Raw genomic sequence first — 13,985 nt, forward strand, 5'->3', positions numbered from 1 at the left:
TTAATTGATTACCCTGAAAGGAAAAGGAAAAGAGAAATTGGGAATTCTTATGCACTGGAATACAAAAGAAGGCAGAACATAAATCTATTACAGAAAACCAGGTTAGGTACTACTGGAAATCTAGGGATTACAAACTTATTAGTGGCTCTTAGGTCTTCTACAAATCTATAGATGTGCTTTTTCACAGGTAGTATAGGTGTATTACATGGTGAAGTTGTATAAACAAGTATCCCTTTTTCAAGGAGGGAAGAGATTACAGGCTTAATGCCCTCTTGTGCCTCCCTAGCCAATGGATACTGGGGTACCCTTGGGAAAGGCTTGTTGTGTCTGTATGTTATTTGCACTGGTGTTGCAGAGGCTAGCAACCCCACTTCATTCACATGGGCTGCCCACAATGTCTCTGGGATTTCTGAGAGGTCCAGGAGGGGTGTATGTCCTGAGGTCTCATCAGATTCCTCTGAGAGTAGTAATGCCATCAAATTTGGAGCCTGATAGGGGGAAAGGTCAACAAATATCCCTTCCTCTCTACAGAGAAGGTTTGCACCCAATTTACACAACAAGTCACGTCCCATAAGGTTTACAGGAGAAAAGGGAGATAACAGGAAAGAATGTTCAGCTGACAAGGGTCCAAAGCGGGTGGGGGTGCAGATGGCACATCTGGGGAATCAAGCTGTTTAGAGAAGCCAATTCTTGCTGCAGCTTTTCAATAGAATCTTTTTTGCTAGCCATAATGCTCTGATTATTTTTTTTACTGCCACAGGCACCAATATTCCATCTGGTTAGGATGTTTTTCCTCGAGGAAAACTCTAAGATAAGCAAGCTTTTGTAAGTCAAAGTTCTAGTTGCCATTTATTCTGGGAATTCCCCTGAGTATAGCCATTCCAAATGCTTAATAATTCCTTAAGTCTCCTTAGTTTCAAACCTGCAGGCAATTCCTAGCTGACTGATCATCTGAGACAAGGGAGTCCCAGGCTGTGAGAAACCTTTTCCCTCAGTCGGAGACAGACTTGAGGGAGCAATCTTATCCATGTTAGCACTGTCTTGTCCAAGGACAGCGCAGGAGCCCAACAGTACTACCCTCTCCAAGGATAGCACAGGCGTCCAGCAACACTACCCTCTCCAAGGATAGTGTGGGAGTCCACACAAACTGTAAGCTTCACTCACACTCCTTATGTGCCGGGGGAAACTGCCCTTGCTTTCAGCAGCTGTGCAGTGACACTGACAGCACTGGTGCGGCTGCAGTCCCCCTCCGGACTTCACTCACTCAAAACCATGTGCTTGGACTCGCCACCAATCAGTCAGCAACAACAACAACAACAACAAAATCCAACCCCTATTTGGCTATACCCAGTGTTTTCGTTTTAAGTTTCCCTCAAGCCTCTTAACAAAAAAAATTTTTAAGTAAAAGATGACACTTACCGCCAGCTGGTGACGAGAACAGGGAGGCGGACCGGGGGATTTTAAATGGATCCCTTACCCTCCAGATGCGCGCTGTAGTCCGTTCCCATTCCCCATCATCAGCCTTTCCAACTGGAGTTCCAAGCCATCCCACTTCTGACACCAAATTGAGGGGGAAATCTCGCTCCCCTGGGGTACAGAGCCCCCAGAAGGGTCCGAGGCCGGAGGTCAAATCAGTGAGGCAGGAGAGAAACCTAGAAGAGAAAACTTTATGATGCATGCATGCAGGCTGTCACTTCCAAGAGTGAAGCAGCAGCCCTGACAGACAGATTCAGGTATCCTATATACAGAATGCTTAGACAGTTCAGTTGTGGATTGTTCTTCTTTAACATATCAAAGTCTCAGCAGAAGTACTCTGAGACTTCTGTTCACCCCAGGAGTGCTAGAAGTAAGTTTTTACAGTACACAAAGCCACATGAGAACTTGAGTGGAGGAGTCTACAAGGCAAACTGTGACAAAGATAAGGGTTTACATGACAAATTGTGACAGACTAGGAGTATCCATGAATTTGAGATAGTCATTTGTAAGGGTCTTTGATTAGAGCTAATTTGATTTCTCTCTGTTACAGGGAGAGAGGCCTGGAAAACTTTTTAACCCTTACAGCAGTTTTCTTTTAGAAAGTTATGATTTCTGCACAGTCTCCCCTTAGACACAATTGGAGTTATTTGATTTTTCTCCCACAATTGAGTCAACAGGGCGCCTTTGTAGCCAAGAAAGTTAATGGCATAGTAGGGTGCATTAGGAGGAGCATTGCCTGCAGCTATAGAGAAATGATTATTCCCTTTTATTCAGCACTGGTGAGGCCACATCTGGGCTACTTTCAAGTAAGAATAAGAAATCCTCCGGAAAAGGGCTTATTTTCCAGAGAATCGCGTCTAGACTGGCGCTTTTCTCCGGCTTATCCCCAAGCCGGAAAAAAGTAGCAGCCATGTAAATGCAAATGCCACGGGGGATATTTAAATCCCCCGCGGATTTGCAATTGCGACTCGTCTCATTAGCATCCCTTTTCCAGAAAGGGATGCCAATGTAGACGTAGCCCTGGAGTATTGCGTCCAATTCTGGGCCCCCCATTATAGAAAGGACGTGGACGCATTGGAGAAAGTCCAGCGGAGGGCAACAAAAATGATTAGGGGGCTGGAGCACGACTTACAAGGAGAGGCTGAGGGATTTGGGCTTATTTAGTTTATTGAAGAGAGGAGTGAGGGGGGATTTAATAGCAGGCTTTAATATCCTGAAGGGGGGCTGTTCTCAGTAGTGACTGAAGGCAGAACAAGGAGCAGTGTTCTCAAGTTGCAGTGGGGAAGGTCTAGATTGGATATTAGGAAAAACTATTTCCCCAGGGAGGTAGTGGAATCTCCATCCCTAGAGGTTTTTAAGTCTCAGTTTGAGCAAGCCTTGGCTGGGATGATTTATTTGGGGCTGGTCCTGCTTTGGTCAGGATTCTGGACTTGACAGCCTTCTTAGGTTTCTTCCAACTTTATGATTATTTCAATAGGTAGTAAGGTGCTTTTTGATTATTTCCTGGGCAGCCATTACAATAGTGAGTGCAGTATACAAAGAGGAAATGTGCAAAGACCCAACTAGGGGCAGCAACAACCGATCCTTATGTTTACAGTGAGATCACCTGTTCCTGTCCTCTTTATTGGTAAAACCAAACCCATACTACAGAGTAGGCTGCTCTATAGTGAACTAGAAATCTTCAAAACATGGGGGGTTAGTCTACTCAACATTTATATACGTGCTATGCTGTTGATGCCCCTTTGTGCACTGCTTCAAAAGAAAAGCACCAAGAACTGGGATGTAAACTGATGAAACTGTCATCTACTATATATTTGAGAGTGTTTGTGAGCAAGTCTGTCTGTCCATCTGTTTGTTCAAGAATTCCTCCTAAACCATAAGAACTAGGACCACCAAATTCAGTATGAATCTTCCTCTTATTGTAGCATAAAGCAAGGTCGGGGGAGGGGGGGGCGGCTGCATAAAACCATACAGAAAACAGATACATTTCCAGGCAGGTGAAAGGGGTTAACTGAGGGTTCCCCCCACTAGTCGACTATCTGATAAGCAAATATTTATCAGATAGTCGACATGCTAAACAACTAATCGCTTCCTGCCACCCTTGCTGCCTCTAAAAGAAAGAGGCAGCAAGTGGAAGGGAAGTGTGTGTGTGGGTGGGGGGGGGGGGGGGGGTTGGGAGGGATGGACTTAAAAGCAGCAGTGCCGCTTGAAGCCTGGGGCCAGACCGCAGGCTCCATGCGGCGCTTCCACCTTGAAATGCCACATGCAGCCTGGGGTGTCAGCATAGGCCGGGCTCCCTGTGGTGGGGAACCTGGGGAAGCTGATCCTGGGGCTGCAGCTTTGAAATGCCACAGGTGTCAGGTTCCCCACAGCATTTCAAAGCAGCAGCGCCACATGGAGTCCAGGATCAGCTGGCTCCGTGTGGGTGCTGCCGCTTTGAAATGCTGCGGGAAGCCCAGTGTCAGGCTGCATGCAGCATTTCAAAGCAGCAGCACCACTGGGTGTCCAGGATCAACTGGAGTCTGCAGCTGATCCTGGGCTCCACATAGCGCTTTCGCCTTTGAAGTGAAGCATCAGCCCTAGGGCTGTTCGTACACTTCAAAGGCTGAGGCGCCTTATCGACTACTCAAAGTCAGTGCAAACTGAATCAACTATTTGATTAGTCAGTTAGTCGATATGTAACATCCTTACCCACCACTCCCATCTGGGACTGCCCCTGACCAGAGCCACCCACCCGGCACCATTTAGAAAAGAAGGGGGAGACTGCAGCTCCCCACCCATTCATACAGGGACATTGCTGGCTATTCCCCTTCATCAGGGAGCACCGTATCCTCTTTCTTATCTTAAGAGGCCAAATTTTACTGGTCTGTTTTGTGGTGCCAGTTCTTACAAGCAGGTTACAAGTTAATTTACACTTGTAAGAGAGGAAGATAGCTAAATTAGGACTGCCGGATGTTCTTGTTGGGCAGGAGATTCCTCCCCCTGCGGACAGTTGTGTGTTCGTATCAATATGGGTTAAGTCAAGGGCACAATGTACAGCCTCTTAGTTTGACCACCCTCTTATCTCTGCTTACTGTTGGTCATGGTCACTGAGCCAGCATATCTAAACCTCTTGCTTCAAGGTTTTCAAAGAATATGCTGTTTTCCTGCTCTTATGTGCCCTGCATGGTTTCAAGCAGACAAAGATGGATGTAAAATGGGGGTTCACGTCTGGCTACATTCCACCCCCTGATACGACACACCACGTCCCAGGATACAAGATGGCGGTGATACCAGCACCTCTTGCCCACCTTGGGGGAATCTAGAAGTGCCCAATGGCCGGAATAGAAGGTTCAGGATCTAGGAATTGGCTAGGGTCTTTTCCTAGTGCCGTATATCGAATGTGCACAGAAAAGATAGCTGCATTAACTAGGCATTACACAATACATAGAGTTATGCAGAAAATGATTACAAAAATTACAGTGGTTAGAGCAGTGGTTAAAATAGAGTGTAGAAAAGGAGTTAGGGAAAATCTCAGCTGTTGGGCTAACCAATTTAACCATGAGATGTTTACATTCTTAGTTACAGCATGTCTTACCCCATACAGTCCGTTGCCACTTTCCTTGCCTCCCCCCAAAGTTATTTTGAGGATTGAGGTGGTCGCTGTCATTGAACTACACCGGTCTCCATTGGAAGATGTCGCTCTTGTTCCACTAGTTGTTTTGGGCTGAGAGGGACTGTTGGAAATAAGCCAGGACACTCTGGATGCAGGTGAAAACAAGCGGAGGATTTATTATACATCAGCTGATGGAGTGATACGCAGGGGTTACCCTGGTGAACACTGGTTAATTTACACAATACAATAGATTATATAGTCAGCAGGTGGACGGAGGAAAAATGATTTGATAGGTCTAGCAGCAAGATGAAATGAGCACATAAGCCAATAGAACTACTAAAGATTACATAATATCTCCGCCCATTGCAAAGTAACAGCTCGTTAATTAATATACAGGTGGTTATTGTTTAAATGCCAAAACATGTCAGCAAACAGTAATAACATTTTAGTCTGCATAGATGATGATGTTGCTATAGCAGGCGGGTATGGCCTTGAGTTGGTGCAGCACTTGGTTCTCAGGCTTATTATCTAGGAGTGAAGCAAGACAGTTTAAGCAAATTTTATGAATGTTATCTTAAGCAAAATGTGTTACGTTACCAACTGAGACCCAGTTCGAGTGTTTTAGAACGTGGTTGCTATGGTGCCCAGGGTCTTTTACTGTCTGCAGTTCTTATCCTGACTGTGGTGTTCCCAGGCCTTAATCCTAGAATGGAGTTATGCTGTTTAGAGGCCTACTAGCACATTTAGGGCTGCCTCAGTTTACCCTACAGTTCCCTCCTTTTGACCTTAGGGTTCCCTGACCCGCCAGGTCAAATACAGTAATTTCAGGGTGTTTATTTTACGCTGGAAGCGACAGCACAATATCAGTACCAGTATGAATGTTATGATTGAAACTTCCCACATAATTTGGCAAAACACTATCTAAATTCACTCCTAGGGAATTTCTTCACCGGTGAAGGCGCTGCCCATGATTTAGGTTTGACCTCTACTGCCTGGCTCAGAGGCACTGCTGCTTGTAAGTTACATTTCTTACCATAGGGAGGATTTCTTTTTGCTTTTCTGAGCTTCAATTTTATCCTTCAGGGCTTTAATTTCTTTTCTGTTAATCTGTTAAATGCTTACAGGTCCTTGGACCATGATGCACATACATATAGTGGGTGCCTTTCTGCAGTATGCTTAGACTAATCCCCATTCATTTTAGTTATTCAGGGGAGTATTTTGTCCACTCCTTGTTTGTTCAGTGGCTTATAGGAAACTAAATCTACACACTCCAAAGAAGGGGTCTTCTGTGTCTAGAGTGTCAGACCTTATTAGCAGCTTATGAAATAAGGGGAGTCGTCACTCCCTCACATATCCGCTTGGCCTCAAGGTTAGGCTGACCTCCCCTTGCATTTAAGACCTTGTCAGCGGCATTCACTCCTCATACATCAATTTGCATTCATTCAGATGAGTGATTATAAATGTGGTTTTTAACATACTATCAGTAGGAGAAATAGGATTATCTCTAGCAGGAAAAGGAGCACTCCTTGGGATTGAACAAATAATGACAGGGTATGACATACAAACACACAACACATGGTCCGGAGAATGCAGAGGTTCAGCGGATCACACTTTCCAGCTGTAACAGCTACAGCTCACCGTCCGACCTTCCCAGTCCCTCCGGACAGGCGCTGGGTTCTTTCTCTTCCAGTCCTAGACTTGGGTGCTTTGGCTCCCAATCTGGCTGGGCTTAACTTCCAGCTCGGGCTCGGGCACCTTGCTCTCGACCCGGCTGACTTATGGAGGTTGCGCACGGCTTTCCTCCCTGCTTCTGCTTTTTGGTACCTCCTCGGGGAGTCCACACACGACTTAACTGTCCCTCTTTAGCTTCATCTTTCAGACGTACTCTTAGGGATCAGCCTTTTTCCCCGAACTTCCGTGTGGGGGCTTATACCATACGGTCTTCTCTTCTTGTAGCGCCTCTTGGTACCTTCACAATTACTAGCGGGGATTTGCACTATGCGAGAGTGTGTACGTTAAGTGCCTGTTGGGGGGCGTCCGTCAGGTCTTACAATGTTACGTGCAATGAGAGAGTGGGTCACCAGTTCGTGCTGCCTGCCGCCTTGCGTACTTGGCCAATCCCGAGCTTAACGTACGGCTCAATCACTCCCTGGTGATTTATCCAGTCTCTCCGTAACGAGCCCCTTAGTTCTAACAGTACACAACCCTCTTGTGCTCGTCCCCTGTGGGGGGGTTAGATGTTCCTCCCTCCCTCTTTCAGGCCTGCCTCATATACTTGGTTCACCCTCATCCAGGTATCTCATGCCTCAAATGGGAACGGAACCAGGATGTGTCTGAAGGAAACCAGAGACGTCAACCCCTAGACCTAATGAGGTGGTAAATTAAATATACTCACCTCTCTTGGGTTTCAGTCTCCAGCTCCCGATCAGCTCACAAGCCTGAATCCCGGACGAGCCCCCAAATTGTTGGAAATAAGCCAGGACACTCTGGATGCAGGTGAAAACAAGCGGAGGATTTATTATACATCAGCTGATGGAGTGACACGCAGGGGTTAACCTGGTGAACACTGGTTAATTAACACAATACAATAGATTATATAGTCAGCAGGTGGCTGGAGGAAAAATGATTTGATAGGTCTAGCAGCAAGACGAAATGAGCACATAAGCCAATAGAACTACTAAAGATTACATAATATCTCCGCCCATTGCAAAGTAACAGCTCGTTAATTAATATACAGGTGGTTATTGTTTAAATGCCAAAACATGTCAGCAAACAGTAATAACATTTTAGTCTGCATAGATGATGATGTTGCTATAGCAGGCGGGTATGGCCTTGAGTTGGTGCAGCACTTGGTTCTCAGGCTTATTATCTAGGAGTGAAGCAAGACAGTTTAAGCAAATTTTATGAATGTTATCTTAAGCAAAATGTGTTACGTTACCAACTGAGACCCAGTTCGAGTGTTTTAGAACGTGGTTGCTATGGTGCCCAGGGTCTTTTACTGTCTGCAGTTCTTATCCTGACTGTGGTGTTCCCAGGCCTTAATCCTAGAATGGAGTTATGCTGTTTAGAGGCCTACTAGCACATTTAGGGCTGCCTCAGTTTACCCTACAGGGACAAACTTGATTTCCAGTCTAGTAGAGGAGTCAAGTAAGGTGTTCTGGTACAGCAGTAGCAGTTGGGATGAGGAAGAAGACCTTGGTGAGTTGGAGTACCATGTCTTGCTTCAGCTTAGGTTTTCTTTTCTATAGTTCAGTCTATAACAACAGCGATTACAAGCGCTGCAACAGCAAGTGGTATATATACAAAAAGTTCATCATGGTTTCTTGGATCTACACTAGCGCTGGGAGGGATACATCTCACTGGAGCACTGTTCAGGGCCATTGCCTCAGTATCCTGTAATAAAACAAAAAGTTCGCTGGTCTTGGATACAATCCAAGCCTCAGTAATGGTTATTGGTGTTAGCCCAGCGTGTGCATTGTTCCAGACTCCTTTTCCCTTGTAGGAGTTCAGTATGTGGATTTGCATTCTAAACTGGGGTGTTTGATTACCACAGTGTCTTCAGGTGCATATTTAAAATCTTTGAGTGGTACAGTGGGGCTAGGAAAGGTTCTCTCTGTAGGGAAGGAATCTCTTACTGATTGGACTGCCCGTAGGAGTCTGCCGATTGTTTAATCTTTGCACCACAGTATTTAATCTGTTTTCCTATTTGCCATCTCTTGATCCTTTGGGTCCTCATGGATTCTTTACTTCCCCACTCCCATGGGTAGGCACGGGGGAGATGGGGACTTACCACCATAAAGGCTGGGTGGTTAAAGCTATCTTATGCTTTAATACTGGCCTCCTAATTCTTTAATTTAGTTCTATTAATTAACAATCTAATTAGTCTCTGGTCCAAATATCTGGTTAGATCTAGTGAAGTGGACACAGAGCTGGACAGATCTTTCAAACAATCCAGGATCAGTCGGTTAGCTTGGCTGGTGTCTAGGCCTTTACAGGCAATGGATATTACTGCATCTACCAGCCTGGATTCTATACAATTTCTAGGCTATGACATAAGTGTTGCTGACAGAGTTTCCAGGCTCAAACCAATCTGTGATGGTATCTGCTAAGCCCTGTCGTTGCCCAATTAGGAAATTGCTAATGTGATTAACCAGTCTAGCACACACCTGGTCTATACCAGTGTGGAACATCACCAAGGTAAGGACCAGTGACAATTGTCCTGGTTCTGGAACAGGGGTCTGTTCAGGGCATGATGCACAATTGGGAGGCTCTATTTTGTCCTCAAGGACCTGGTTAATAATACGGCAAGTTAGCAATGGCCATTGTTTAACAAATGACAGCCATGCCTCAGGGGTTACCTTTGTTTGGGCTTTAAGTGGTAAGCCCCAGTGGGAGTCAGTAGGTCTAACTTCAGTGGCCTGATGTTAGTGTTTAGCTTCTTTCCCACAATATTCCATACAAACTTTAACTCAGAGGACTGTGTATTCTTTGTCCTTGTAGTGTTCATGTTGTTACAATAAACAAAATGATTCTGTGTGAATGAGGGGCGGCCCAAGGCCGTGTATTCTCATTGCTATGTATGTGACTTGAAGGAGGTTACGTTGACTAGAGTCACTGTTTTTCTTATAGGATCAAGCATGGTTCACAGATGTTTAATTGTTAACCCATGCAATTCCATAATTCTTGAGGCCTTTTAAGGCATCAGGCACCAGTGAGTAGCAGAGCAAGTAGCTGTTATTGCAATGGTGAGGTTACTAGTTTCCTCATTATTGTGGGTATCTTTACTTAAATATGCTGATGTCCCACTTGCCCATGTTTCTTATAGATTTCTTATTATCTCTGGTGCTCTAGAGCTATTAAAGCAAAACCAATCCGGTGGGGGAGAGGGCTGGTACCTCACTCCCAGTCTTTCTGTTCAACGTGATGCACTCCTTGCTTCTTTCTAGTTTCTTCTTTATTTACCTGTGGAGACATTGTTAACATTCTCCTAGTCTAAACAATTACCAAACTATTATCCTTTCACAGAATTTAAAGTTGCCAATTGACTAAGTTTACAATTGCCAATTGATTGGGCCCAATTATTATTTTTGTTGGTTTAAATGAATGCTTCTGCTTTACTCAAAGTATCCTTTCATTAAAACAATATCTTACACACAACAATATTTGCAATTCGTATTACAATTAAGACACACAAGACAAACTTGGACAGAACACAAACTTATTGTGTCATGACACAGAACCATGGTTTTTGTTGTTGTTTGTTGTTTTTCTTCAGCTGGCACCAGCGCTTTCTGATGATCTGAAAGACAAGAAAACATCTCTATCCCCATTGGGGTGGCCTATTATAACTTAAAATACTGCCTAAGATTTGTTAGGGGAACCTGTTACAGCTAGTTTCTTAGCACTTCTATGGGCGAGTGAGCTACAACTTTCCTAGAACAAGGGCGCTTTATCGGTACTCGTGACCTTCCACTCCCATGAATTACCTTAGAGTTGCTAGCCTTCCCCAACAGTGGCATGCCTCAGTTTCCCTCTTGTACCACAGATCAGACTTAATGTATGAAGCTATAATGCTTTTCCTTAGCACAAGGTGTTGGTTGGCCAGTTTCTGTTCCTGCAAGCAAAAAGCTTTTATTTTCTTAAAAAGAATAATATGTACAATGTTACAGGCTTACTTATGAGGGACAGTTGGTTTCAAACCTCTTCAGAACAGACAGGCAGTCTGCACCTACTTACAACCTTGGATCTGAGAGCAAGCCAAAAGTATTATCAACTCAGCCTTAAACAGAGACACAGTGAAGTTTCAGAGTTTGGATTCTTAAAACAATAACTTGATTTTCTTGGAGAGCAAATTTAACCTTAAAAGTTGAATTCTTAACAGAAGCACTAACCAATTTGTGCATTGTCTGTTTGCAATTTTAAGCAAGAGGACATTGTCCAAAACAAAATAAAACTAGTTCATTTGAAACCCACAAAATAAAGTTACAATATATAGAGCTCATTCTTTTATGCAGTTAACCAATTAAGTTTCAGTATAATCCCTAATTTTTCTTGCAGATTTAACAAAAGTGTCTGTAGACAAATGTTTACGTTTGATTGTTTCTTTGCCTAGATGGTGCTTAAGAAAGAGACTGCAAAGAAACGAGGTGTCATTTTTAAAGCAGGTTTCTCTTCACATATTACAACAATCGCTTAATTCCTTCCACACTCCCACGGAGTCCACCTTTTACTTTCACATGCTTTTTCCTCTTAAGATACAACCTGATTTCTGCTAAATGACTTTTCCCAATGACACAGGTTTGTTCAGTATTAATTTGGTAAGGAGGGTGGGCTTAATGATTAGTCCCTCACACCTTCTGATTCCTTTTAATAGATAAATATGACTGTGTATTATTGCAGTCAGCTATTACTAATTTTAAACTTCACAGTACAGGGTTTTCATAACATCTATGCTGCAGCAGAGTCTGTGGTGTAAATAGAGTACTCATCTTTGGACAGTCATTTTCTTTTGGGCTATTCCTGGTGGCAACTCCTTTCCCTCCAATATGGGCTTAATGATTGGGAGAGGAGTGTGAAGTGTTATGGCTTGAGCTTGGGTTAGCTCCTCTGTTTCCTTTAGTGCTGTGTAGGCTGCCAGAAGCACTTTTTATAAGGCAAGTAATTTGACTGTGACCCCTGCCATAACTTTGAGCCAAACTGTATGGGATGGCAGGGTACCGCTTCTCCTTCTTGCCATAAAGCATAGAACATCCCTGTGTTTCCCACAGTGAGGTACAAATGAAATGGGGCATTCGGGTGAATCGGACCCATAGACTGATAAGTGCATATCTTGTTATCAGCTGTCTCAGAGCTTCCTCATGAGAGGGGGGGCTCATTCCCATCGAGCATGCTTCCTGAGCAAATTATACGGGGAGTAGGTACAAATTAAGATTCCCCGTTTTTCCAAATCTTTAATTAGTTCACAGACCGGAGCCATAGCTTCGGCTGGAATGCTGTCTTGTTTTATCTTAGTTACAGTGGAAGGCGGGAGAGCGGGGGTTTAAGCCAGCAAAGTTTTAAAGCCAGCTCCAAAAGCTCATTTTTTTTCCATTAATTACTTTCTCCTTCCCCTCTCTAGCCTCAGGAGGAGCTGTTCCCGTAGGTGCTCCATGTCCTTATTTAGGGTTCGCACCCGGGTATCCAGGTTCTGGCATTGCTCCCAGAGTTCGTAACTCTCTCTCTGCACTCTGATAAGCTCTGTTTCTAACTTCCAGTAGCTAGTACAGGCTGCTTGCCACACACCCTTTAACAGCCAGATGCAAGCGCCTTTCTCTAAAATCTCTTTATCCCATTTAGGGTTGCCCCATCCCTCTCGGGCAAACTCCTTTTCTATACAGCTAAAATCCATGTCAATCGTGACAGGCTTCACGTTGCTGTATATGAACCAATAACACAATCCTGCCGACTACGCCAATTCTGTCAGCCGACGGTCAGGGCAGTGTGTGTGTGTATGCTTCCGAGAAAAGGTTTAACGTCCGTGTCCTTACTGCTAGGACCGGGGTCCCATCGCAGAGGGTGGCCAGCAGGCCAACAGATGCCCCGTTATATAGGAAGAGCTTATTACACCTTAGATTTTAGCTGCTAGAACACAAAGTTCCTTCGCAGTGGGCAGCCTAGGAAAGGCTGAAAAGGTGCCCCAACAGATCTTGTCACCTGGGAGTGACACAGATCCAAACGCCCAAGCTCTCCCTATGTCTGTCCCTTTTATGACCAGCTGAAGTTCTTTTAAATTGTGCTTGGTTCTGTTACAGCAACTGAAGGAGTCAGGTTAAAGCTTAAACAGTTACAGGTTTATTAAAGAAGCTTATAAATCATATGGTTACAATGGCTATTGCTCTATTTCTTAAATGCTAGCAAATATATATATATATATATATAGGTCTTAACAATGATTACAGGAAAAAGGTAAAGATAGAAAATAGAAATAATGGTACCAAGTGACAGCTTAATCTTTAAAGAGCTCTAACACTATGTATATATATATACTTAAGCAAAGGACCACATCCAGGTACAATTTTTACCCCTTTTTCAACTCCAGCGTGTCAGGCCAGGGCCGGTCTCTCAATTCGTAGGAAAGACGAATACGAGGTGGGCGTCCCCTTGGAACCTCGGGAGATCAAACACCTAACCCGACCAGCAGACAGATGATAGATTGACACTCAAAGCAAGTGTGCTGCTGGACTCATCTTTATACCCCTGGGGGCCCGTATCCTCTTTCTTATCTTAAGAGGCCAAATTTTACTGGTCCGTTTTATGGTGCCAGTTCTTACAAGCAGGTTACAAGTTAGTTTAGACTTGTAAGAGAGGAAGATAGCTAAATTAGGACTGCCGGATGTTCTTGTTGGGCAGGAGATTCCTCCCCCCACGGACAGTTGTGTGTTTGTATCAATATGGGTTAAGTCAAGGGCACGATGTACAGCCTCTTAGTTTGACCACCCTCTTATCTCTGCTTACTGTTGGTCATGGTCACTGAGCCAGCATATCTAAACCTCTTGCTTCAAGGTTTTCAAAGAATATGCTGTTTTCCTGCTCTTATGTGCCCTGCATGGTTTCAAGCAGACAAAGATGGATGTAAAATGGGGGTTCATGTCTGGCTACAGCTCTGTAATGAAATACCTATAAAAGACTGGAACATGTTTTAGCTTGACCCTTTTAAATCACTCAGACTATAAAAGACGACAGGAGTTGCATTAGTACTTTGTCTGACACGTTTTGAATGCTCTCGAGGAATTTCAAAGCATCACTCAGAGGCAATTGAGGTAAGAGTGAGTTTTTGCAAGAACTGTCAAACTTTTGGATTTGGTTCAGATTTGCAGTTTGAGTTGTGACTTCACTATAGTTCTCCACAGTAATGTAAGGAATAGGATGCAACAAA

The 13,985-nt window shown here is 44.2% G+C and overlaps 2 protein-coding genes across 14 annotated transcripts in view; one reads left to right on the forward strand and one right to left on the reverse strand.

Moving 5' to 3' along the window:
* LOC102456979 (tropomyosin alpha-1 chain) overlaps nucleotides 1-13,985 on the forward strand; it is a 97,500-nt gene that overhangs the window by 30,645 nt on the left and 52,870 nt on the right. The window lies entirely within an intron of this gene.
* The window catches only part of RAB8A (RAB8A, member RAS oncogene family), a 53,634-nt gene continuing 44,870 nt past the window's right edge, over nucleotides 5,222-13,985 (reverse strand). The window contains exons 8-10 of one of the 9 annotated variants that reach the window (XR_012896722.1): nucleotides 10,558-10,685; nucleotides 9,967-10,370; nucleotides 5,222-7,940 (exon numbers count right to left, since the gene is read on the reverse strand). Coding sequence is in view for 5 of the 9 variants with exons in the window: in XM_075903110.1 (XP_075759225.1) it covers nucleotides 7,497-7,557; nucleotides 10,558-10,685 (189 nt within the window). In the remaining 4 variants the exon portion in view is untranslated. Of the gene's footprint in view, nucleotides 10,371-10,557; nucleotides 10,686-13,985 lie in introns of all 9 variants that reach the window. The other 8 variants (XR_012896721.1, XR_012896724.1, XR_012896723.1 and 5 more) reach the window with 8 other exon arrangements.

Source organism: Pelodiscus sinensis, chromosome 19 (genome assembly GCF_049634645.1).
Source record: "Pelodiscus sinensis isolate JC-2024 chromosome 19, ASM4963464v1, whole genome shotgun sequence".
NCBI classification, from domain to species: domain Eukaryota; kingdom Metazoa; phylum Chordata; order Testudines; family Trionychidae; genus Pelodiscus; species Pelodiscus sinensis.